This window comes from Ctenopharyngodon idella, chromosome 20 (assembly GCF_019924925.1).
Source record: "Ctenopharyngodon idella isolate HZGC_01 chromosome 20, HZGC01, whole genome shotgun sequence".
Classification (NCBI taxonomy): domain Eukaryota; kingdom Metazoa; phylum Chordata; class Actinopteri; order Cypriniformes; family Xenocyprididae; genus Ctenopharyngodon; species Ctenopharyngodon idella.
In genome coordinates, this window is record NC_067239.1 from 20729545 (window position 1) to 20756305 (window position 26761).

Sequence of the window (26761 nt, forward strand, 5' to 3'; positions counted from 1 at the left end):
CGCGCCAATCAGCGCGGGCCACGGTACGACTGTGTTATGTTGTTACGCTGCTGGTTGGAGACCGGCTGTGTGATGCAGTGAGTGAGGTGGAGAGTTCATGCGGCTCACACAGCACTACACAGCCTGAAGAAGAAGCCTTGAACAAGATACTGACTAGACACAAAGAACAACCATGCGAGCGCTCTTGGGTGAGTTATAATGATATAAAGGCGTTAACTCAACTGTAAAGACGCGTTTTATTGACTCAAATGCGTTTGCAAGCAAACTGTCAGGTGTAGAGAGACTAACTTTAGTTAGCATGTAGAAGTAGTTTAGAGGTTAATATGACAAAATGAAAAAGTAGAAAAAAATCTGTAAACCAACTGAAGAGTGTTTTATGAACATTTTTTTTTCTTCTTTTTTAACATTAAATCCGTACATGTAAGAGTAATACTATAGTATAATATAGTTAGTGTTGTAGAGTGGGCCTATACATTATAGCAAATTCATCTTCATATTGCACAAGAACAATTTTGAGATTCTGCAATCATCTCTTGTATGTACCTAGAGTCTGGTAGTAGAAAGTCCTGTTTGTTATGAACCATATGCAGTGTTTGATGCTGTGGTTCTTGTTTTTACAGAACAATGCAGTTATTAAAACTATTTTGATGAAATCACCTGCTGTATTTCAGTACTGATGCTCCTTCTTTATCTTCTCAGGTGTGTTAGCGTGTTCCCTGACTGTACTCTCTGTCCACGGTCTCTACTCTGCCAGTGATGATGTGGTTGAACTCAACCCCTCCAACTTTAACAGGGAAGTCATGCAGAGTGACAGTCTCTGGCTGGTCGAGTTTTATGCCCCCTGGTAAGTTGTAAGAGTGTGGTTGAACTGGGATATGTGTCACTCAGAGAGATCTCTAGATCTGTAGTTACATATCAGGTTACCGTCTGAAATGCTGGTGCTGAATCAGCCCAATCTGTTGCTATCTTGTATAAAATTGAAAGTATGAGTCATAGCTACTCTAACTCTTTAGGCTCTTCATTTGCATTATGTTTTACATCTCATTAGTCTTAGTTTCAAATGATGCATAATACAGTCATGAGAATCATTATTACACCTGTGTAGATACATGTTTCATGATGGTGTTTAGATGTTTATGTGCAATACCATTTTTTTTTTTTTTTTTTTTTTTTTTTTTTTTAAAGGTGTGGTCACTGCAAGAGCTTGGCTCCTGAATGGAAGAAAGCAGCCACAGCTTTAAAGGTAAATTCTAGATTACATAATTAATTACACTTCTTCAGAAATTTTTATTTTGCTTGACAATCAAGAACTGTGGCTTATTCTGAACCGGTTCAATTTAATTCATTGAACTTGCATTCTTTCAAAGTGTAGATAACAAATTGTAGTTTACACTACAAATCAAATGTTTTGGGGTAAGTAAGATTTTAAATTTTTAAAGAAATTAATACTTTTATTCAGCAAGGATGCATTAAATTGAAGAATTGCATTAAATTTATAGAAACTAAACATTTCTATTAAAAAAAAAAAAAAAAAAAATCCTTTTAAACTTTCCATTCATCAAAGAATCCTAAAAAGATGTATCAAGGTTTTTCACGAAAATTGAAAGCAACATAACTGTTTTCAACATTGAGGACCAAATCAGCATATGTAAATAAATTACATTTCACATATTAAAGTTTTTACTGTGTTTTTTTCCTCAAATAAATACAGCCTTGGTGAGCATAAGATACTTTCAAAAAAAATCTCACTGGCCCCAAACCTTTGAATGGTGGTGTATAGTATTCAGGATGAATTGTTTGGTGCTCTCTTAACTCTTTCCCTGCCAGCGTGTTTTTTTTTTTAATTTATTTATTTTTTTAAATAAAGTTGCCAGTCATCGCCAGCATTTTTGATAATTTTTACAAAACTTTCATGGCCCCCAGAATATGCTGTTGTATGAATATCTGAACATGCAATATATCAAAAGAAAGAGCCTCTGCTTTTAAACAACAACAACAACAAAACGTTTTATCCATGCTTTTTTATCATCACTGGGAAAGCAACATTTTGAAAGCTGAGAAAATCAAATTTTTTCAAAGACTACAATGTGCATAAGCAATGCTTTTATCGCTTGTTTCTCCTCTCTGCCTGTGTTTTGATCCGGAGTTTCTGTATTCTTTAATCCTCTGGTGCTCTTCACGTGTCGGGGTTTTTTTTTTTTTTTTTTTTTTTTTTTTTTTTTTTTTGATTTCAATGAAATGAATCTTCTACATTTTAGTTCGATAATGTTTTTTATTTAATATTTTGTATTTTTTAGTAGCATAAAATCCACTAAAAATATTTACACTGTAGTTATAATCCATTTATTCACTTTTTGAGCATGGACCTGAAAATGAAATTTACAACTTAAACTGTCATAAATTTTGAATGCTTTAGAGCACAGACTTAACTTTTTTCAAAAGAGACCAAAATTTTGAAAAAAGTTTAAAAAAGTTAACTTAAAAAAAGTTACAGAATTTTATGTTTATTGTTATGAAAAGTGCACAAAAATACTATTTCAATTTTTATATGAAATATATATTTTCAAAAACATGTTTTACTCTAAAAACTACAAAAAAATCAAAGCCATAAATCTAAAGTTGTGTTCCAATTTTAAGCTTGAAATCTCAAAAAATGGGCTTTCAGTAAGATTTTATTTGGCCGCAGTACCAAAAGTTTTCACTAGATTCATCTCCCATTAATTTCCAATGCGGTCATTTTTGACCACCAGGAGCACAAGTGTGACTATTATTATCAGGACCATTTAACCTTTTCGAATCATGTCAGTTTTTTTGTGTGTGTTCACTTTTCACCTTCTGATGAAGTAAAAAATTACTAAATAAACAAAACGTAAAATTTTCAAATGACCGAAGAGCACCAGAGGGTTAAGAAGATGCGTAATTGCACCCCCTGCCATATAACAGTGAAAACACAGAACGCTGAAATTCCGTCAGTGACGGAGAAGCATTGTCTCATAAATGACGGAAAATTCCATCAATGACGGGGAAAGTGTTAAAAGAACTGTGGTGTTATGGAACCATAATTGTTGAATGGAGAATGAAACCTGAATCTTTAAATTCTTTATGATTCCCATCACTTATTTTTGTATCTTAAAATTCTGAAGTAGCAAGCAGCCTGTCTCACTACAGCTGTAAATTGGATAAAACTAAAAGTGAAAATGGATATAAAAAAGATCATTGATAGCATTTGTGTTTTGGTACAGGGCATTGTGAAGGTGGGTGCTGTGGATGCAGACCAACACAACTCCCTGGGAGGCCAGTATGGAGTCCGAGGCTTCCCAACTATCAAGATCTTTGGAGCCAACAAACAAAAACCAGAGGATTACCAAGGTTCAGAACTGCATTTTCATAAAACATCTTGGCATGCATGTAAAGAAAATGTTTTATGGCCTTAAGAATGTCTGTTGCTCCTCCCTAAGTAGAGTTCATTCTCTCTCTGTCCTAGGTGGCCGTACCAGTCAGGCCATTGTAGACGCAGCTCTGAATTCTCTCCGCTCCCTGGTCAAAGACAGACTTGGTGGAAAGACTGGAGGTTCAGACTACAGCAGACAGGTATTGAAGCTCTGCATGAAGATTTTCTTGTCATATTGCTTTATTTGCCGACCATTGATTGATTCCTCTGTGATGTTGTGATCAGAGTGGAGGTGGTGCTGGCAATAAGAAGGATGTGGTGGAGCTGACCGATGATAACTTTGACCGTACCGTGCTGGACAGCGACGATGTCTGGTTGGTGGAGTTCTTCGCCCCCTGGTGTGGACACTGCAAAAAGTATGTGGATTTCTCCATGTCTCGCATACATCATAAGGCCTGTCTGTCTGTCTGTCATTCCACTGAAATAGTACCTGACATGCTGTGCCATGCATTATTGAAGCGCTGAATCCATGTTCAATTATTTACAAGGATTCAAAGACACAATGAAATTCCTCTGCTGGCTGGGCATTCCCATGTTGACTTTCTTTAATGTTTCCAGTCTTGAGCCAGAATGGACGGCAGCCGCCACAGAAGTCAAAGAGCAGACGAAGGGTAAAGTGAAACTGGGTGCTGTGGATGCTACTGTTCAACAGGGCTTGGCAAGCCGCTATGGGGTACTTATTTGATGTCTTTCAATAAAAATAATTCTTATATTGTCCTTAATGTGTTTTCAGTCCCTAGTTTATTTTCAGATCCCTGTTATGTCCCTATCAAAAAATATTAATGTTTGGGACAATGAACATTTTTATTAGCTCATTTTTGTTGAATGTCTGTTGTCCTAATGCCATTTTTTCTCCTCAGGTCATTGGGTTCCACTAATGATGATTTTTCTGCTGTTTTTATTGGTAGATTCGAGGATTCCCCACCATCAAGATCTTTCGTAAAGGAGAGGAGCCAGAGGACTATCAGGGGGGACGTACCCGATCTGACATTGTTGCTCGTGCCTTGGACCTCTTCTCTGATAACATCCCTCCTCCAGAGCTTCAAGAGGTGTGTTTTCTCTTCTATTTTTAATCATATTAAAGAATATGTGTAATTATACATTTAAGTACTGAGTAACATTAATGAACTACATGTACTTACTAGAGGGTTAGGATTAGGGTATGGTTTTAAGGTTAGTTGCATGCAATTATGCATAATTTATAGTTATTCTTATAGTAACTATTTTACAATGTCCTTGTTACACGTAACATGTAAAGTGTTACCACTTATTTTGATAAACATTTTGTGAATAAAATAATAGGTATAGGTTGGTTTATATTCATGTGGTTTTTATTTCCTTTTAGATTTTGAGTGAAGATGTTTTGAAGAAGACCTGCGAGGACTATCAGCTGTGTATCATAGCTGTGTTGCCTCACATTCTAGACACAGGTACGATACAATGTCAACCTAAAACACATCAAATGATTTCATTAAACTATTGTTTTTAAGAAGTAAAATGTGAAAATGACAAGCTTCTTAAACAGTCATTTCACTGGGGATGCACAATATATTGGCGCCATATTGGTTATAGGTTATTGGATAATATCAACGTTTTTTTTTTTTTTTGGCCCATTATTGGATATTTAATTGTGCATGATCATTTTCCTCTTTTTACATTTAGATTACATTTGCTGTCATCAAACATTCACTTGGTTAACAAATTCAAGACTAATTTAATTGTTAAATGAAATCTTTAGAAAATCTCAAAATAATTTTTTTTCATACTGTACATTAAAATGTTGTGATGCTTCAATTTACTTGCAAATTTATTTATTTTTTTCTTTACACAAAAATAGTATAGAATTTTAATATCTGCCATTTATCAGATACCAGACATAACCTGAAAATAATAATTCTTCTTAATTATTTTAATATGAATGTTTTTAAAAAAATATTTATTTCTAATTGCAATGGTCATTATAAGTGATCACTTCATTTTCAACTTACTGTGTAAGACACAAATATGTTAGGAACATATGATTGATGGTTAATATTCAGTGCAATTTTAGTATTATATACTATTGCAGTTTTTATTAATATTTTAAATTTTTATCTTGCTTTCATTTTAGTTTACTGAAGTTTTAGTAATTCTGTAATTTTTGTTTTAGTTTTTTTTTTATTTATATATTTCTATTTAGCATTATTTTTTTTTATTCCATTTTTAGTAATTTTAGCACTTGTTTTATTTCATTTAGTTGCCAAGGCAATGTTTCTAATTTTCATTTGTTTATCATCTAATATTTATTTTATTTCAGCTTTATTTCAATTAACCACCAATTTGTACTAGTTCTAGTAAGCAAAAACAGTAGTATATCGGTATATCGGCCACCATATCGGTATTGGCCGATATGTTCATTTTTAATGTTATCGTTATCAGTTCAATGAGAAAATTTGGTCGAGATATTAAAGCCGATAATAATGGATCCTTTTTCCTTCAGCTGAGACACTTCAAATGTGCACTGCCATGATTGTTATGAATTGCTTGAAATATATTTAAATAACTTCAAAAAGGAAGTACAAAGCAAGTCTGTCATATAGGCTACATATTATGAGAACATTATAATTGTGTGCTTGAGACTTGGCTTTTAACGGTGAGACTTTTGTTTTTGTAATCAGGCTCTCAAAATGTATATAAAAATTGATTTATCGACCAATATCAGTTATCGGCTTTCAGATAAAGAATTATCGGTATCGACCAAAATTTTCTTATCAGTGCATCCCTAAATAACACGCAGCAACAACAACACTGTTAATTTGATTTTTCTCTATGCTTGCAGGTGCATCTGGAAGAAACTCTTACCTGGAAGTGATGAAGATGATGGCAGAGAAATACAAGAAGAAGATGTGGGGGTCAGTATTTTCAGCATCATCCAGAGTACAAGTTGAGATCAGCCTGCCCATAAATAACACCAGTACATGTTGCTGCTTGTGTGGCAGAGACTTTAGGGAATAGAGAGCGGGATGCAGTCATACACATCTCACTCTTTCCTCTCTCTACAGTTGGTTGTGGACTGAAGCAGGGGCACAGATGGAGCTTGAGGCCTCTCTTGGAATTGGTGGATTTGGCTATCCCGCCATGGCAGCCATTAATGCTCGCAAGATGAAGTTCGCTCTGCTTAAAGGCTCATTCAGTGAAACAGGCATCCACGAATTCCTCAGGTAACAGAAGGCTGGAGTTTATATTACTGGGAAACAAGTTACATCACAGAGACTGTTAACATACAGTAGATTTAAGGTGTTGTTTATAATGGCCCTTCTAACTGTCAGCCTGTTTTATGTTCTTAAACTATTAATGTCTTTATTTATGCAGGGAACTTTCTGTTGGCCGTGGCTCCACTGCTACGGTGGGAGGCGGAGCTTTGCCTAAGATCAACACTGTGGAGCCTTGGGATGGGAAAGATGGAGTGGTGAGTAGAGAGAACAATGTGAGAGTGGATGGATGTCATCCTTTCCTGTTCTTAACCCCCTTTTTTGGCCTTTCCTCAGTTGCCCATGGAGGATGACATTGACCTGAGCGACGTGGATCTGGACGATCTGGAGAAGGATGAGTTATGAGCCTGGTCTAAACCACTCTAGACCTCTGAGACCCAAATGATGCCCATGTCTTCTCTCCCATGGATGAGGGGATGGTTGGGACATGAACTTCCTTAAGACTCCTAAAAACATACAAATAAAGCAAATGGTTGTGCAGCTTTTTAAAAGAAAACATCCCTGTTAGTTTAAAAATGAGGCTTTTCAATATGTACATCATGATTGAGCTATGCTCTGCCTCAATTCCTTCTTCACTTTTGGTGACTGATTGGATCTTTCAATCAGCTTGATGAAGGAGAATGTGGCTCTGTGATTATCAATCACTTGTTTCCAGAGAGCAGATGTCACACAGAGGCTCTTCATAGGACACGTTCTAATATCTGTTTCATTGACTAGATTTAATCCGATGGTACTGGTCTTTCTGTTAATGAGATAAACCAGTGGTTATTTATATCAGCCTTTCTGTGTTTTCAGCAGCTCATTTCACTGGAGTTACAAGAAGCCTAACGTTTCCATTTTCACCCTTTATCCCTCTCATGTGACCTTTTTTTTTTTTTTCTTATTTGTTTTTAAATTGTGTTACTGAAAAGAATGTCAGCCAACCTGTATCCCAGTTTGCCCATTTGTCTTGTGTGCTAGACCGGGTGTAATGTGGGCATCGTGTAGATTTTTCTTACACAGCTTTGTTTTGAAAGAAAAAATGTTTTTGTTATGAAAATAAAACAAAAATAATAAATTGACTCTTTTTTTATTACCACAGAAGTTACACTGATAGACACCAGAGGCCTATGAATCAGTGGTTTATTGAGACTTCATGCAGACAAATACACTGTTCAGTTGTAAAGAGGCAACATTCAGATTCGCACTGATGCTTTGGCTTGACAAAAATATGGCTGGACATCCAATCCCAGCTGCAGTATACAATTTTTTTTTTTTTTTTTTTTTCACAATTAACACTATACAAAATTAGAAATGACTCAAAGCTAATATATATATCCAGTACAAACATTAGTTTTGGCATTTTACTTCAATCATTTTATGGAGAAAAAAATACTAAGGGAGCACTGAAATACCACACATGCAAAAGAGCAAATTAAGAGCATTATTCAATGTTTCCATTAACAGAAACTTGAAGACACTTAGTATTACTGTTGCATTCCATGGAGCTGCTTATCTAACAGAATCGCTACTGTTCATGTTGACACTGGACTGGTGAAAGGACAAATAGAAACTAACCGTCTGTCTGCCATTCTATCTGTGCCATATGTCCAAACAGACAACAGCCTTCAAATATTAATGAGTAGCCTAAAGGGTGATGGTTGCTAGGGGTTTTTAACCTAAAGGGCAGAAATGGCTGTGAAAAGTTTGTCTGCTTATGTTAGAATTGAAACCAAAACGAAGCAGAAAAGTAATTATGCATGATTATATTGCACGTTTCTGACCTGCTTATTCTAGTGCATTTGTATTGATTTAAAATCTAAAAGCTATGTATGAAATCAAAATACAATGGAAATGAAACCTCAGCACCCAACAGTGGGCATTCATTACAGTTCAAAAGTTTAGTTTCAGTAAGATTTTTTTTTTTTTTTTTTGAAAGAAATCTCTTATGCTCACCAAGGCTGCATTTATTTGATCAAAAATACAGTAAAAACAGCAATACTGTGAAATATTTCACACAATTTAAAATAAATGTTTTCCATTTTAATATATTTTAATTTTTCCTGTGATTGCAAAGCTGGTTTCAGCAGCCATGTGCTTAATATTTTTGTGGAAACAATGTATTTTTGTATTTTTTTTTTTTTTTTTTTCAGAATTCTTTGATGAATAGAAAGTTCAAGGGAACATTTATTTGAAAACTTTTGTGACAATATAGAAAATGTAACACTCTGCTGGATAAAAGTATTTTCCTTCAAAAAAAATACACAAATAAAACTTACTGACCCTAAACTGTTGGCATGTTCTGTTACATACTAAAAGATGCAATACTTTCCTTTTAAAATAAAGTTAAAGTCGAACATCATTGGCCGGACAGCAGGCTGCACCAAATGCAGCTAGACTACCTGATGCATAAAACCCAACATCCAACCAAAAACACCTAGCACAAATACTATGGTGATCAAGTTTAGAACACATCAAGGAATGTAAATAGTGCTCTGGAGATATTTTAGCTTGATTGAATGCAAAACAAATGGAATATTTACAAGCAGAACCTCATGGGCCTCATTTATAAAATATTGCGTAGAAACAGCAATAAAATAAAAACCTACATTTGATCTTACGATCATTTCTCAAATGTGCGTACATGTGATTTAGAGAACGAAAACCTTGTAAACGCTACCTAATTAATGTCATTAACATATAAAAGAGCACCAGTCAACATCCAAATCCTTTACTTGAGAATGGCGAGAGGCAAGAATTGCTTAGATTTCCAAATACCTGCAGTACTCCAACTCTCAAATCTGTGCATACTCACGTTTTATAAATGAGGCCCCATGTTTTGGCCTAATAGCCATTCTGGGAATTTGCACGTGGTACTGACTAGTCATTTACACTTTTTAAGTGGAATGCAAACCATTGAAAATATAAATATTTTTAGTCATCACTTAAAGACACTATGAAGTAACTTGACAATTCTGCAGAATCAATCTAGACAGCATTTGATTTGACAAAAATCTGTGTAATGCAACCAATCATAAGAAGAGCAAGTTTTAAAATGTGAATATCTGCTAAAAGTGGATTTTTGACAACTGATTTCAAAGGGTCTTTCAAATGTTGACCCAGCCCAGACGTTATGACAGCTCAGCAATGCCAATGCCAACAGAATTACATCAAAATAAAAACAGGCTGGAATACTGATGAAACAGGTGACCACCCATGAACAAGGAAACTTTTAAAGCAGGAAAGATAGAAATTTATCATTGATAACGGCATCAACTATTTTTCAAATAATCTTGCCTTTTCAGTGTGCATGTGAGTGGTTGCCGGTCAGCTGCTTTTAAGACCTGTATTTATAACTGTCGAGAGGTGCTTTGGTCAGACTGCAGTAGTCTGACGATAGAGGGGTCGCTCTTGGCACCTTTGATGAATTCCTCCAGAGACAGTCTGCCTATAGATTTGAAAAAACAACAAAAAAAGTTATTTTGTTCATTTCCAAGAGTAACGTTTCAGTGGTGGTCAAATATCCTGGAACTTATAGGGATAGTTAATAAAATAAAAATTACCTCATGATTTACTCACCCTCAAGCCATCCTAGGTGTATATGACATTCTTCTTTCAGACGAATATAATCAGTTATATTAAATAATGTCCAGGCTAATCCATGGTTTATAATGGGAGTGGATGGTGCCCCAAATTTTAAAGACAGAAAAAATGCACTCAACAGCGCCAGGGGGTTAATAAAGGCCTTCTGAAGTGAAGCAATGTGTTTGTGTAAGAAAAATATCCATAATTCAAACTTTATAAACTGTAATCTCTAGCTTCCACTAACTGTCATACGCGCGTTCACGAGAGAGTGGCGTCCCAGCTTATGATGTAGGACGCATGCGCAGTGTGAGCTCTGGTGACGAACATGGAAGTACAGAGGAGAGAGCTAAACAAAATACCGGTCACAAATTAAAACTACAAAACTAGGATTTGTTAAGAAAAATGTCGAAGGATTTCGATATAAGCCAAGAGAAGACTTTGTTTTTTGCCCAGCCATATTTGTTTGAACCGGAGTATACCGACCAGGGACTCCGGGAGATGGAGGAGGCTGCAGCAGCAGCAAAACAAACTGAAAAACTGTTGGCCGAGGCATGTTTATATTGTCGGAGTAAATGCCAATCACTAGCGAAAACCACGTTAGCCAAACCCCGTAAGTCACATCACCAAAAACAGCAGGCTAAGAGGGAGAAAACACACCCAGATAGCAAGCAGTAAACAAACCGCGCAACTGATAGAGAAAGCGGTAACTCACCCATCTGATGAGCCGAAAGTGGTGAAAGATGCAACAGGGTAGAGAGCTCGTAGCAGCCCGATGGCAAAACTTGCAGGCAATAAAAATTGCAGTCAACACTCAAGTCCACGTGATGCGTCTTGCATCACAAGCTGGAACGCCACTCTCTCGTGAACGCGCGTACAACAGCTAGCAGAAGTTAGAGATTACAGTTTATAAAGTTTTAAATATGGATATTTTTCTTACACAAACACATCGCTTCGCTTCAGAAGGCCTTTATTAACCCCCCGGAGCCGTGTGGACTTCTTTTATAATGGATGAGTGCATTTTTTCTGTCTTTAGAATTTGGGGCACCATCCACTCCCAGTATAAAGCATGGATTACCCTGGACATTATTTAATATAACTCTGATTATATTCGTCTGAAAGAAGAATGTCATATACACCTAGGATGGCTTGAGGATGAGTAAATCATGGGGTAATTTTCATTTTTGGGTGAACTAACCCTTTAAATAAATTCTAAATATGGCTTAATGGTTCATTTGTGTGTCAGTGGTTGTCATGGACACTGTGAAAAATGATTTTCTTAATTAGTATTTTTGCCTTTTTTCCTATTCTTAACATCATTAAAGCAAGATAAATATCCTTGGAAAGCAAAGTTACATAAGACTTTAAAAACACTAAATTTGGCTTAAGAAAAAACAATTTGGCATTTGGGTAAGAAAAGTAGGAAAACTACTTTCAAGATAAATCTTGATTTCTTACACAATTTTGCTTCTCAAGTATCATGTTTTAAGAATATGTAGATATTTATACTGTAAAACAAAGACAATATAGAATTGTTTTGCAGTGCAGTTTCTATGACATTTTGCGTGGTTTAACTTTAAGAGTCTATATAAATATTATCAGTGAGTGGGAGACGGATCTCAGGAGGCGTACCATCGTTGTCCGTGTCCATCTGTCGGAATATCTTATCTGTGCGTTTCTCTGGCGTTGACTCATCCTCGGGCATCTTCATCACAGATGACACCATTTTGTAAATTGCCTGTGAAAATTAATGTAACTGTGTGTCAAAGCATATGGTAGTTTGCTGTCACATGCAAAGGTTTCAGTTTTCAGTAGCAACACATTTTATAAGACTGTCTTTATAATGCTACAATTGATAGTCAAAAGTTGCATAACGCAGCTGTCACTGTCACAGCTTCAATCAACATTTCATATCAGTGTAATCAATGCAAATGATCATGAGCCTGTTTCTCTGCCAGATACATTTAATGTCACTTTCAGATATTGTTTTATAGCATGTCCTCTGTTGCAGGTGTAAAAGAGCCATCTATGTTATTAACATCGAGAGTCAACAGTCCCTTTGAAGTAGTGAACAAAGCCTTTGTGTTTGGTCACCATTTGTGGCAAGACCATATGGCCGGTGGAACACTTGATTGAGGAGATCTGTTTATTCAGGAGGTCTGTATCACCAAACATTAGACTGAGCCAATATTGATATGGAACAAGCTGCTCTAAAAACAATGGCTCGCCAGCTAAAATACAGAAATGCAAATGAAACCAAAAGTACTAAAAAGTAAAAAATAAAATACCTCACCTGTACGATCTCCAGCATTTCAGCTCGGCTGATGTATCCGTTGCCATCCAGATCGTACATGCTGAAGGCCCAGCGGAGCTTCTGCTCCAGGCCTCCGCGCGAGGTCACGCTCAGAGCGATTATGAACTCCCGGAAGTCGATTGTGGCGTCGCCGTTGGTGTCAAAGGTGCGGAACACGTGCTCCGCAAACTTCGAAGCATCACCGTAGGGAAAGAAATTGGCGTAGATCTTCTTGAATTCCTCTACCGTTAGGTGGCCCGACGGACAGTCCTTCAGGAAGCCGCGGTACCACTCCTGCAGCTCGTGGTCCGTGAACTCCGTGTTCTCCCGCAGGTCGTTGAGGACCTCGGGTCGCAACTTGCTGTTCTGTTTACCCATGATGAAACTCTCTCAGAGACTTTTCCCAGACCCTTGCTGCTCCCTGTCAGCACAATCACAAAGAAATAAGGTAGCTACTTAAATATTTTCAAACCCAAATTAGCCTTTTTTATACATTCTACACAAGCCTCAATAAAAAGATTCACATTTCCTCTGCCAGATGTAAGATTCAGAATAATGGAAAACGTGTTACCATTCCAAATTGAGGGAGTGGATCATGGTATCCATGGAAACCATTTAAAACCTTGTTAAGGTGAGAATTTATTGACTCCTTCGCGGTGGGGTAAAGGAGGGAGGGCACTGAGCAGCATTCAGGGAGGCTCATATGAGGGCATAACTGTCACCAGACCACCTTAGCAACAATCAAGACGGCGTGGGTTACCAGGGAGATGAAGAAGAGATGTTATTTTTTTGCATGTGTGTGGGTAATTTGGAACGGTTGGCGTCTCTTACTGTACATGAGCCTGTGCTTGCGGCGTTAAGAGGGGGCAGAGTGTGAGGCACTGCTCGTTCTATTTAAACAAATCATATAAAACCCATATAAATGGTGAGGTGGCAGGGAGTGAAATTTAACGATAGGTTATATAAGCTACATGGCCATATGCACTTATCCTCTCTTTCTTTTTACTACTTTCTTCTCCATTCTTTGGTATTTATGTTCATATTTCTGAATCTTATTATAGCATTAGGGACACCCCTATTTTTGTCTGGAAATATTCATTTATTAATTGATTATTAATTATTAATGTATTCAAAAAAACATTTAAAAAAAATGCAATTCATACATATAATGATCTCTTCTATGATAAGCATGTCTTTAATTTCTGTTGGGCGGTTTTGTTAAAAAATATTTTAACAAAACCACTTCACTGCTTATAAATATTTGAAAAAAAGAATGCTAAAAATCATCTTAAAATCAATTCATGACCAAAAAAGTTATGTGGTTCAAGTAACATGCAATAATATCTAGAAAAAATTAATAAAACAAAACAGAAAATTATATCAGCATATTGCAGACCTTCGTGACTGTGTGTTATAGGGCTCTTCTTTTTTTTTTAAAGAAAACATTAGTTCAGGTTGTAAAATGTTGTCAGGTTGTAAAAAATTATAATATTTATTAAAAATTCATGCTATTTGTCAATAAATAAATTATATGATGTACTGAAATGTATTTTATTTAAAGGACATTATTACTTTTTACTTGAGGGTTACATTACATTTTAGTTTTTCAAAACCATATGAAACCAACATGAATACAAAAAGTACATTTCTAAGAACTTATAAGAACTTATGTGTTTTAAACTAGATTTTTAAAAGATCTTATACTGCAAGTCACAAGATAAAAGTCACTGAGCCATTGTCTGACCTGTGCAAGCTTCTGTTAACAAGTGCATATTTCTGTTTGCAAAAATATATCTTCATGCGGGCATCTTCCTTTCCAGGGAAGCAGGATGCCCTATTTTAGCCCATAAAGCTCTTGGTTTCAAGACTGCAGGGTGGAAAGTGAGATCATGGCTCATTATAAATATAAATTGGTGTTCCTGTGACTAAAATACCTTCTGCCATATATCTCGTGCTGCATCCACAGAGCAACACTGTGACGGACACTTTTTTCTGCTAATAAAAAAAAAAAACTCATGGGTTACTGAGATGGTATGACCTAAAAACCTTTAATTTCCAAAGATACCATAAATATTTATTTATATACACAAATTATTTCAGTTAAAGCTACACTTTCTCAATGAGGTACTAGTTTACCATTTTACCTAATAAAAATAAATTTTATAGGTATTTTAGACTTGGTGCTCTAGATATGTCCACCTCTTCAGAAAACGGCTTTGCTCTATTTGCTTAGTTTGTCAGGGCCATCAAAAGGGTGGCTCCTCCCTTGGCTGGAGTCACATGGGTGAAGCTACTGGCCTGGCAGCACGCAGGCAGACAGACATAAACATGGGCGTAGCTTGTGATCCCTCCCTCTTTTCCCTCAGACACTCACCAAGCCACAAGAAACCCAGAACTTTCCATTCTGAAGGAAAAAAATGTAAGCTCATGCTGCTGTCAAAATGGAAAAAATCTGAAAAAAGTAGGGTCCCCATAGGCCCTGATCCAGCAGAAATAACAACATCACAGGGGGCACATATATAGAGAGCTGAGACTCAGGCTCACATATTCATTCTCTGTGAAGAGGAACCAAAATGGAAGACACGATGAGAGGAGTGAGGAGTTGAACACAGCCCTAATTTTCAAAATGCTCGAAAAGCCTCTTGCAAAAAAAAATTGAATCAGAACAGAGAAAAGTGAGACACATCTTCTCGGATGGAGAGCAGATGGTGTATTACTGTATGCTCCAGTACCTCGTGATTCACAAGCATCCTCTGCCACTCAAGTCACAAACCATAATGCTTTACAGGTGGTTTCACAACTGGTGTCTTTCTATAAACCATACAAGTGGCACCCCAAAGGAAAACCATATCCACCTTATTTTTCCCGTAAGCAGCTATTTGGAAAATTGAATGTGTATGGCTTCCGGTGTCACTCGCTTCCAGTTATTTTTAGCTGTACAAAACAGCTAGTTCTGCTGCTCGATACTGCAAACTTGTATTTCTTACCATATTATTTTAATGTATTCTCTTAATTATCCACCAATAACCTATCCATTTACTGCACTTTGATATACTTCTCGTTATTTCCCTATAACGGCTAATAAATCGGAAGTCTCACACGTTCATATAAAACTTCTGCATTGAAAAGTGTATAAAAAACTGGTTTGTGGCACAAATAGTTTTACCGTTTATTGCACTTTGGTAATCTTCACATTATTTCCTATAGCGGCCAATGAATTGGAAGTCTCACACATTCACAGAAAACAGCTTACTTCCACATTGAAAAATAAGATGGATAGCTTCTTATATCAACACTGCAAAGAATGACCTCAGGTTTCTTACAGGAATAGCCAAAAATGAAAATTCTGACATCATTCAAATACTAAATGCTGTTCCAAAACTGAATTGAATTGAAGTAATTGAAGGATTCGCTGGTAATTTTACATTAAATTACAAAGAATGGGAACTGAATTCTTAAAGTATCATAAAAGTAGTTTATATGATTTGTATGGAAGTCTTTTATATGGAAGCTTTGTGAGATGAATAGACTGACATTTAATCGTTCCACTAGTTATTCACTGATAGTCTTAACATACAGGGCCAGTCAGTTGAGTTGAACTAGAGAACAGGAATGGTTTTGTGAACCAAATAAACTGATTCACTGAAAAGATCACCAACTCAAAAGAACAATTTGTTCACAAATCAGACATCGTCTTGAACTATCATGAACACAGCAAGCATGATGTCATTATCCCTTACAGTAAATTTAATCTGTTTCTCGCACAAATCTATTGCATGACCTTGCATGCATTAGTCATATGAACCACTTTTATGATACTTTTATAGGGCTCCAGAGTCCTTTTTAAAGCTTGAAGCTTTAGTCACCATTCATTGTAACTGCATGGAAAGAAATGACCAGTACATTCTTCAGTACAAGTTTTCCACAGAGGAAGGAAAGTTATACAACTTGGAACTCCCTGAGAGTCAGAGTGAAATGATGACAACTATTTCATTTTTAGGTTAACTATCCCTTTAAGGGTGAAAATAAGTTTGGAAATGTACAGTTCAGCCAAGCTTGTGAGTAATTCCATGTTATTTCATTTACTAAAGCTATCTGTCTAGAAGAATAAATTTGCATTTGTTAGTTTAAAATATTTTCTCTGTTTATCCTAAATGTCAGTTTCTATTACACTGATCCCCATTGCAGTTTCTTCTCACTGAATGATTAACCCTTGCCATGTCTCTAAAGGGAATATCCTGTCACACTAAGTCACAGCTCTTATATTGCATCTAATGACTAAACATTCCTTGATGATTTCCACACAAGCCCTAGTTTCCAATTTCACTCCCAGTAGCCTTGGTTGCACAAACTTGTTGCGTTACCCTCTCTTCTCTCATTAAACTATCCCCCATTACAACACTGCCACTCTGGCAAACGTGAATGTTGTGTCTCGCTACCAGATTCCACACACTCACACAACGTATTTTTTCACAGACCAGTGTGAAAAGCTATACAGTGCAACTATTGCCCTTAATTCATTTCCAAATAACAGCTTTCATTACACCCCATTCAAATCAAACAAAGATATGTGCCATGTTGCCACGTGCACGGATCAAATAGCCAGAAAAAACGTTACCTGGAAAGTGTGGGACACACTTTGTACACATCAGTGCAATTCAGCATGCAGTTGTACAGTATTCATCTTTGACCCATCATGCATAAAACATCAGCTCAATTAACTGTGTGTGTGTGTGGGTGTGTTGGTGTGAGGCTCATTAAGCCTTCTATTCCCCAATATGGCCTAACTAAAATGCACCCTGACAGGTGTCAAAAGATCAGTAGAACAGAAAACACAGTTTTTCTGCTGCTCCGGCGGACCGTAAAATTACAGGAAAACAAACAATCCGCTTGTACCTTGTCTGAGAATTCAGGGTATTTTTCCCAGAAATAGCTTGTCGCTAAATGTAATGATGTCAAGAGGTCATCCAATACATTTTCCATCGTCTTGAGCAGGGAATGAATTTCCCCGAAACAGTTTTACACATTTTGCTGGTATTTATCAGAACCAGAACAGACCAGAACTAGGGATGGAAATAGAAATGAAATGTTGACAATGGTTCCGGGTTTGTTCAGACGCTGATGGCAAGCTGGCAGGTATGCCACTGAGATGATTGCAAGGCATCATGGAGAGACTTGATTGGAAAAGTGGGGAATCGACCTCTTACTCCTGTTGTGAAGATCATGCTGTGACCCAGAAGGGGATCATAACAGAGGGGAAATTAAGAATACAAATGACAACTGAATTGGAAGAATAACTTATTGTTATTAGACCATCTACAGAGTGGCACTGAAAAGAAGCTTCACTGCAAATATTAATATAACATAAGAGAACTATCATAAGCAGTGTAACTATAACTATAACACCCTGTTTTATTATATATAGTAACTAACTAAATATTTTCACATATATTGAGTCATTTTACTCTGTGGATAATCGAGGAATCTAGTGATATATTGCATCAAATTAAATGCAAAGGGTCAAACAGAGTCTCTTAGCACCATAAGGTCAGTTTTCCTGGGCATTAAAAAAATCCCATGCTTACATGAATGGATTTTTATGGTGACCTGGTCATGAGCTAAAATAAATAAATAAATAAAAAAATTTCTCCATCCTAGAAAAACAAAACAACCACACGTACCATTGTGAAAACTATAGACTGCTAATATGAGACATGAAACCAGTATTTAGCCCGAACTGCATTATTTTTGATACCATAAAAGCTGTGTATTTATTCTCATGGACCGCTATCATGCAAATAATGGGTTACAAAAAGCGGCATATGTTGAAAAAATATATTACAGGCTTAAAATAGACATCAACTTACCTCTAAGAAAATGACAGAGCTGAAATGTCCCCCAATTTGTCAGCTGTAGCCTTAGTCCGTCTGAAGAAGGAGTGTCCTCACAAAACTTTCAACATTTTCGCCATGAAAAAAAAAAAAAAAAACTCACAGAAGCTTGCATATACAAACAAAAACTAAATAAGGTACGCTTACACGCTTACACGTCGATCTTGTACTCTAAAAGTTGGAATGTTGTTTTAATAAAAGGAAATCGAAAAAGTTAAAAATTGCAGAATATTCTACAGACTCCATAACATCTCAAAGGCGCACTTGAAACCTCATCATTGAGCGAGAGACCTGACACCACACACACAGCTCTGCTCCGCTGTCAATGGACGAGTCCACCACTAGACTGTAGGGGGGACTCATGTATCTGAGAATGGGATGTCAGTATTATATTTGAGAACGTTCACATTATAAACTCATGTTTCATTTTGGTAGTATCATTCTGATATGGTTGAAGACAAAAAATGAGCAAATTAATCATTTCTGAGCACCCACAACGTTATTGTAAGGGTAAAACACACATGCTACTCTTTGGACGAGTCCGTACACTCCGAAGTAGAGCAGATTGCAATAAAGAACAGTTCTTGGTCGCTAGCGGAAAGGAAAGCTCGTACTGATCTGCAGCTGGATACTATTGGATTTTACCCCAATTTCTCTTGTATGATGATGAGAATATATAAAACCGATTCAACTGTTTAAGAACAGAGGAAACTTTTGACAACATAAGCATTATTTGTAGACATGTATAGAACAGAGAATTTATAGAAAACTTAAACTTGTCAGTCCAATTTATTGACTCCCATAAGCTAAAATGTAGGCCTAAATAAAGTACAGAAAGTTCATTAAATAATGAAGCTATGTATATAATCTAATACAAATTGCAGATGCCGTTTTATGTTAACTTTAAGATTTTGTTGAATATATTTACCCATCCCCAGCAATCCCAGATTAAATAAAATCAGCCGATACATTTCACGTAGCCAATATTGTGGCAACTTTTTAAATAATAATAATAATAATAATAAACCATCTAAAATCCAATCACTGCAAATTATACCTTGGTTCCTAACTACTATAAGTTTACCTGATGTATCATCACTTAAAATAAATATGGATTTGTATTTTATTATTCAGTTATAATGTCTTAAAAGATTCTTGAAAGTGACATCATAGCTCAGAATGACCATTTAAATCAGATTCTCGCGATTCCAAAAATATTTTTATAGGCTACTTTACAAAATTATAGCATTCATAGGTTTGAGATGGAAAATATGTTCGACATCTCCACCAGGAGGCAGCAGATGTTGCCTTGTGATTTCTAATATAGCCCAAATCGTACACAGCTTGTCATATTTCAGTGTTAGCTTACTGAATATTATACAGAATATATAAAAACATCTGTTTTTTTCACTACAGTCAGGTATACTTTCCAAAACACATTTCCTAAAAAGTTATAAGAGTAGCTCTAGGTCTATATGGAAAATGTATGTCCTCTCCTAAAATTCATGTTGTGATTTTGAAAGGTTATGCAATGTGATCCACTGATTTCATCAGTGAAGGCTTGTTGACATACAAAGACCCTTTAATCTCATTTTTTTATTATTTGAAAAACAAATTAGAGACCCACCTCATCAAAACAGAAAAACACTCATGATCTCTGATCTATGATTGTATAAATGACCTTTGCTCCTGTTACATAAATAACAAGGCAATGTTATTGCATGAATCAGCTATGAGTCTACACTATCAAAACTTATTTTTATGTTTTTATAATATTTGTTTTTAATATACATTTAGATTCTTCAACTGAATGGACCCCAGACTGAAAATCTAGGCTACCTCCCATGTTTACAAATGATTCTTGAGATTGAGAGATGTATGATGACATGGAGTTGAAAAACAAACAGTTAATATTGACAAATGTACCTCAGACACAGAGGGGCAATGGCCTTTATGGTCACTCCATGGAAGCGTGTCGATATCTCTAGACCATTTTGACTCCATAATTTTTTTTTTCTGATGAAAAACAGTTTACACAACAAAATCAAATTTACTAACTTATTAAAATAAATGAACACACAATAAATTAATTATGAAGCTATTTTTTATTTTTAGATATATTATCATCAGCATTTTAATATGCATATACAATGTATGAATTGATCATTTGGATTTTTGAATTTATCAATGGAATCTACATTTCAAAAGAATAAAAATAAACTAATTCTTCATGTGGCAGCCTGAAAATTGTATCATTCAATGTTCTACATCTTAAAGTCCAGCTTTAAGATTTTTTTTTCATTTTAGGATCTGATTTGAAGTTTAACTACAGAACAAATAGTATGATGGATATTGGGTTTGAGATGATCGATTTTTGTCTGTTTATTTGGCATAAAATCAACTACATATTAGATCAGTGCTGCCAATATCAACCAATCAAATTGCAAGAAAATATCTCCACTCTCAAAAATAGGTTAAAGGGATAGTTTACTCAAAAATGAAAATTCTGTCATCATTTACTCAAGTTGTTCCAAACCTGTATGAGTTTCTTTCTTCTGTTGAACACAAAAGAAGATATTTTGAAGAATCTTTTGTGTTCAACAGAAGGAAGAAACTCATACAGATTTGGAACAACTTGAGTGAAATGATGACAGAATTTTCATTTTTGGATGAACTATCCCTTTAAGGTTAGTTTTAAACTAATAAACTACTTCAAAATAGAAAAAAAGTGAAAAAATTAACTCTTACCACCTTTTGTCTTCACCGTATCTTGCAGATTAAATGCATGAAGCTGCAGTATACTGCATTTAGACATGCAAAGTGTGTGGATGAAGTATCTATTGCACAGCATGTCCATCATATTAAGCAATTCCCACTCCCATTAAATGAGGTCTTATAGAAGGCCCTGGACTTATCAGTTTTGAAGTTTCTAACATGAAACTGAAAGTCTATGAGTCTGCTGGACGACAAAAATGCATTACATTAAAATTAAAGGACTATGATTACAGTTCATATGACTAACAAGACACAACTATCATGGAGGACTTTAATCACAAAAAAGATATCTTGTTCAGCAAGAAGATCCATGACATTATCTATTCAAAATGGTAAGCAGCTAGCCTCCTAAGACAAGAGATAAGCTCATCAATGCAGGAACGAAGGTTGGATCCAACTCAAATGTCCAGATCAAAGTTCGCGCAGCATGAAAATAAACAAATGTGTCTGCTAAACTGAATGTATATGCTATCAAACAAAGGAGTCAAGGAGTGTTTGAGCATATGTATCATTATGTATGTACACATTTGTTTGTGAATGAATAAATATGAAAAAATATGTGTTTAACTGTAAAATGATTCTATTAAAGCTCATACGAATAGGTTTTCATGATTCATTCCTTTTGACAGTTGCCATTTCAGATTAGTATAATCATTTTTACATTACATTAAAATGATTTTTTGCCTGTTTAATATATGTGCTGCCATTATTGCACAATATACAGCATACCAGAACTGTTCATGCTCAAACACTTATCAGAAACCTGGCTGTAATCAGGGTAAGTGCTGATAAAGGTGTGTATTACAAACCTCAAATGCTTCTGAGGCAATACACTGTACATTCTGTACAACTGCTCCGTCTTTTTTTTTTTTTTTTTTTAACTTTAGTAACGCAAGCTTGGTACTATTGATTTAGCATTTACAGCACAATAGACCAACATGATAGTCCTAAATGGTTCAAATTATAACCTGAATAAAGAAAACACATTATTATTATCATTATATTATATCTATAATAATTATAGTACTAATAATAAATACTTTTATAACATTTCTATAAAATCACTGACAAAGTAACCCATGCAAACTCTCACAAAAGGGCTTTTATTTATCGTCTATTTGATTAGATAACAGTTATCATACAGTAGTTGCCCAACTGTCTGTGTTTTATAATGTCATTATCTCTCTTGTACAGTACTGTGTTGAGGTCAGGTTCACACATTTGTCCTACAGCTATGAATAATGTCTTGCTCAGAGACTGATAAAAGTGTGTGTAGAATTAATAACCATGTTAATGAGGGAATGAGTCTATCAGCGTCTGCGTTCGTGCCTGCATACGGCATATGTGCAATATAATGTATCTCTCACAGCAGCACAAAATCAAGGAGACTGATATCATAAACTGGGTTAACAAATTGATGATTTATGACTGTTTTAAAGGTCATAGATCAACAGTAATGCTACCCAAAATCCTAATACAGAACCTGTAGGCCTACAGGAAAAAGAGTTCTATAATATTCTTAGATATTTGAGTCTATAAGAAGCATCAAGATCTCAATGTGATGTTAGAACAAAATCAGATAATGCAAAAGAATACTTTTTTTACGAGGTTTTATTTTCACTATTTTATATAGGCCTATTTACGCATTTAAGCATGCCATTTTTTTTTTTTTTTTTTTCAGTTTAACGTGTTAAAAATATTTAGGCTAATGCAATTAACGCAGCATTCGGTTTTTTTCCTGGCATCCATTGGCTACGCTCCAGTATATGACCACACTATCATTCATTCAAGTGCTATTAAACTATTCAAGCGTGATAAGACGCAAAAAAATAACTCAATCTCTCTGTGAAGCGGATCTCTGTGAACAACCGAAACGGCCGCACAGAATAACACTTCAGACAGCATCCCAGTGCCAGTTCTTTTTCGCGCATGAAGGGACAAAATCATACAAAATTATGTAAAAAACATCCTGTTTTGTCAAGTATCCTCATAAGCGCAGTTTTAAACGAGTTAAAAAGTGTTAAATGAACATAAACAGTTGGGAGAAAATAGGATGTGTGTCAGATACGCTGCCCCAGGTCTTAAAGTGACAGCAGCCTAATAAACCCGCTACTGTCTGTCATTAATATTATCAAAGAACAAAAAACAAACACAAAATCACTCACTGCTGTTGACTGAATAGCTTTTGTAGCTTTAATAAGGATTAACCTACACTCTCAGAAAAAAGGTATGGCACTGTCACTGGGGCAGTATACCCTAAGGTACAAAAGTGAAAATTTGCATCTTACTTATACCTAAATGGTACATATTAGTACCTTAAAGGTACATATTAGTACTTTAAGATACACATTAGTACCTGCCCCAGTGACAAGCTCCGTACCTTTTTTTCTGACATAGAGTCAAGTTATAATTTATGCAGTGAATCTGTGCAGTTTATTAAGATATTTTTCAATTTATGTTAGACCTACCTGAAAATCTTAAAGCACTGTTTACACGGTTATATCAGTCAAAAACAACGAAAACAATAACTTTAACTGTAAACAATAACTGTAGAAAAAAACTTTGAGCTCCGAGCTCTGATATATTAAATGCACAGGTTGTGACATCAATTATGTATGTGAAGATTGTTTTAAGTTCACTTAAATTAAAAGTTGTTATATTTTTTTAAATCCTACTAAATGTTAAAAAATGATAGCTTTCAATTATACTGTAATGTTGAATGGCTATAAATAATGGCTAAAATTGAGAAAACAATTCATTTAACAGAAACATCAGTATTAGTAATGGTATCAGTGATACTGGCCTTCTTTTATAGTGCTTAGTAAAAAGATGCCATTAAACAAATATTTAAAATATAAATAAATATTGTCTTTATGTTGTTTCTAGATTTATTTTGGAGATTCAATGTGAAAGTATACAATACAGAAATATATTAAAAACTTTAATGATAGGTGAGATTAATTACCTGAAAAATGTGTGATTAATTAATTTTTTAAAAATTGATTAACAGCACTAATTTATATATTACATATTCTTTTCCTTTATCCATTGAAAAAGCACTGTATGTCCAGGGATGACACGAAATTAGTGTCCCTCTCTTGTGTCCCTCACACTTCTTATGTAAGTTATGCAAAAACATGTCTCTCAATATCTGAACCTTGATATCTCAGTGGACTTTTAAACAAGTGTTCACGGTAAAATGGTATTGCTGTGTGCTCTCCTTTTCCAACTAAAAGACTCTTTGCTTTTTTCCAGCTTTAATTTAAACCAAATATTGAATGAATATAAAAGAGAAATGTGAGCTAAACACTTTTTAAAAAATATATATATATATTTTAGTGTTAGTTGCTCTAACAGGAAAAAAAAAAAAATAGTACAGAGTTAGGGTTAGAAGACAGACTAAATGACGAATTTAATATTAATTAATGTCAGTTTAATCATTGCAAAGCATTCGGTTTATATGGTTCTCTTTTTTACTGAGCACACTCAAGAGACATATTCAAACACAGAGGGTAAAGATTCATGTGGCTGCTGGCCTCTGCAGATTGAGTGTCTTGCTCAATGCATTCATAGACAATGACCAGTGCTGGGTAATAATAATAATAAGTCCAAATTACATGACAAAAATTGTAGTTCGTAATGTAATCCATTACATAACACATTTAAGGTAATTTATTTTATTTAAAGAATTTTTTTATAATTTAATAATAATTATAATTTTATAATAATTATAATTTTATAATAATAATTAGAATTTAAAGAAAATGTATTCATTATTTGTTGTCAATAGCATGAAGTCAGGGTTTCCAAGACTGGGGTTCATGAAGGAACTGCAGGGTAGTTGTGAGTTGAATGGAAAGCTATTAAGTAATTAAATCATAAACATTTAAAATTAAAATAAATACTCTGCAGGTATTTAATTTTAAAACAATTAAAATAAAACACTTACAAAATATATTTTATTTGTTTACCTGCATGTCATGTGACCATTAACCAACAGCAGAGAAACGTGAACTTAATTTTATTATTATTATTATTTTCATTGAGTTAATTTTATTATTAACCTAAATTATTGACTTAAAATCTCAGGGAGTACGTAAGTAAATATATTAGGTCAAAGAGGTTTAGCTGACAAAAAAGTTGGGGAATCTATGAAATGATGTGAACTGATTGAGCGGGATTGAATGGTTGCAGGATTGCAGTGTTAAGAAAATACTTGTAAAAAAAAACCCTGTAAATCCAGTGATCAAATGCTGTGTGGGTCTCAGTTTTCAGTGATAAGCACATATGGCTGAAAGTATATAAGCAGTAGGCTTTTTTTTTTAGAAATGAAATTTTAAAATATAAAAAAAAGTAGTAGTTGGGATTAGGGCTGGACGATTTTTCCGATTTTTTCGATTAATTCGAATTTAATGTTTTGCCTCGATTTTATTATTTTTTAAATCGAGAAATCGCGATTTTGAATAAAAATGTTAGCAAGCGTTACTACGTTAGACATGTTGACAATACAGCAATGATAACTGTATTAGGAGAAGAAAATGATCCGACCTCATGATGGCGCCGGCGTGCCTGATTAACTGCTCTCATGTGACGCTCTATGAGCGTAGAACACATCACTATTCTTAAAGGGTTAGTTCACCCAAAAATGAAAATTCTGTCATTTATTACTCACCCTCATGCCGTTCCACACCCGTAAGACCTTCGTTAATCTTCGGAACGCAAATTGAGATATTTTTGTTGAAATCCATTTTTGCCATATCGCCCAGCCCTAGTTGGGATCAATAAATTATGAATAAATTATGAAAAACATGATCAATAAAAAAAAGCAACTGCCATCTGATTACAAGCATTTTAAAATGTAATATAATCTAATTAATTCATTAACCTTTCCAGTCATATCTGACTTTCGGTGATTCTATGGCCATCTCTCGCCATGCTCGAGAGACTGTCCATAATTTTCTTGGCAATGTTTTTTATGAGGTAGGTTGCCAGGTCTTTCCCCAACCCTCCCCATTACATGGTTTGGGACTCACACACACACATGCTTTCACATCTACAGCCAATTTGGCATGTTCAATCCATCTAAACTGCATGTCTTTAGACTGTGTAGGAAACTGGAGCATCGGAAACCACTGACATGGGGAGAACATGCAAACTCCACACAGAAAGGACTCCTGGCTCAGCCGGGACTTAAACCAGGGACCTTTTTTGCTGTGAGGCGACAGTGCTACCCACTGAGCCACCGTGTCGCCACATAATCTAATTGCAAGTACTTAATTTTTGGAATCTGATTATGTAACCCAGATTACATTTAATCAGTTACTATACCCATTTTACTTTTGAAGAAGAGACATTATGTTTCTTGTCTTAGAAGCTGTACTTTAAAAAACATATGGCACAAAATGAACGCAATTCATTTCTCCAAAAGCACAACTTTTGAATGAATTTTGATCACACACCTCTAAGCAATCAATACATAAAATGTTCTTTAACACAATATCTTCCTCATGATAATTATAATGATGTGTAGGGATCAGTT

At 35.2% G+C, this 26761-nt stretch overlaps 2 protein-coding genes across 2 annotated transcripts; one reads left to right on the forward strand and one right to left on the reverse strand.

Annotated features, from left to right (window-relative positions):
* pdia6 (protein disulfide isomerase family A, member 6) lies at positions 1-7973 on the forward strand. The gene is made up of 13 exons (XM_051876285.1): positions 1-188; positions 700-844; positions 1186-1243; positions 3243-3369; positions 3485-3591; positions 3677-3807; positions 4010-4124; positions 4360-4500; positions 4797-4881; positions 6270-6342; positions 6493-6651; positions 6803-6899; positions 6979-7973. Exons 1-13 carry the CDS (start codon positions 173-175, stop codon positions 7045-7047), a joined length of 1323 nt encoding a protein of 440 aa, XP_051732245.1. The 5' UTR covers positions 1-172; the 3' UTR covers positions 7048-7973.
* On the reverse strand, positions 7808-26218 carry hpcal1 (hippocalcin-like 1). Its single transcript, XM_051876286.1, has 6 exons — positions 26108-26218; positions 25895-25990; positions 18424-20463; positions 12557-12977; positions 11896-12001; positions 7808-10129 (listed from the first exon to the last, which is right to left on the reverse strand). Exons 4-6 carry the CDS (start codon positions 12932-12934, stop codon positions 10032-10034), a joined length of 582 nt encoding a protein of 193 aa, XP_051732246.1. The 5' UTR covers positions 12935-12977; positions 18424-20463; positions 25895-25990; positions 26108-26218; the 3' UTR covers positions 7808-10031.
* Between the last annotated feature and the right edge of the window lie 543 nt (positions 26219-26761).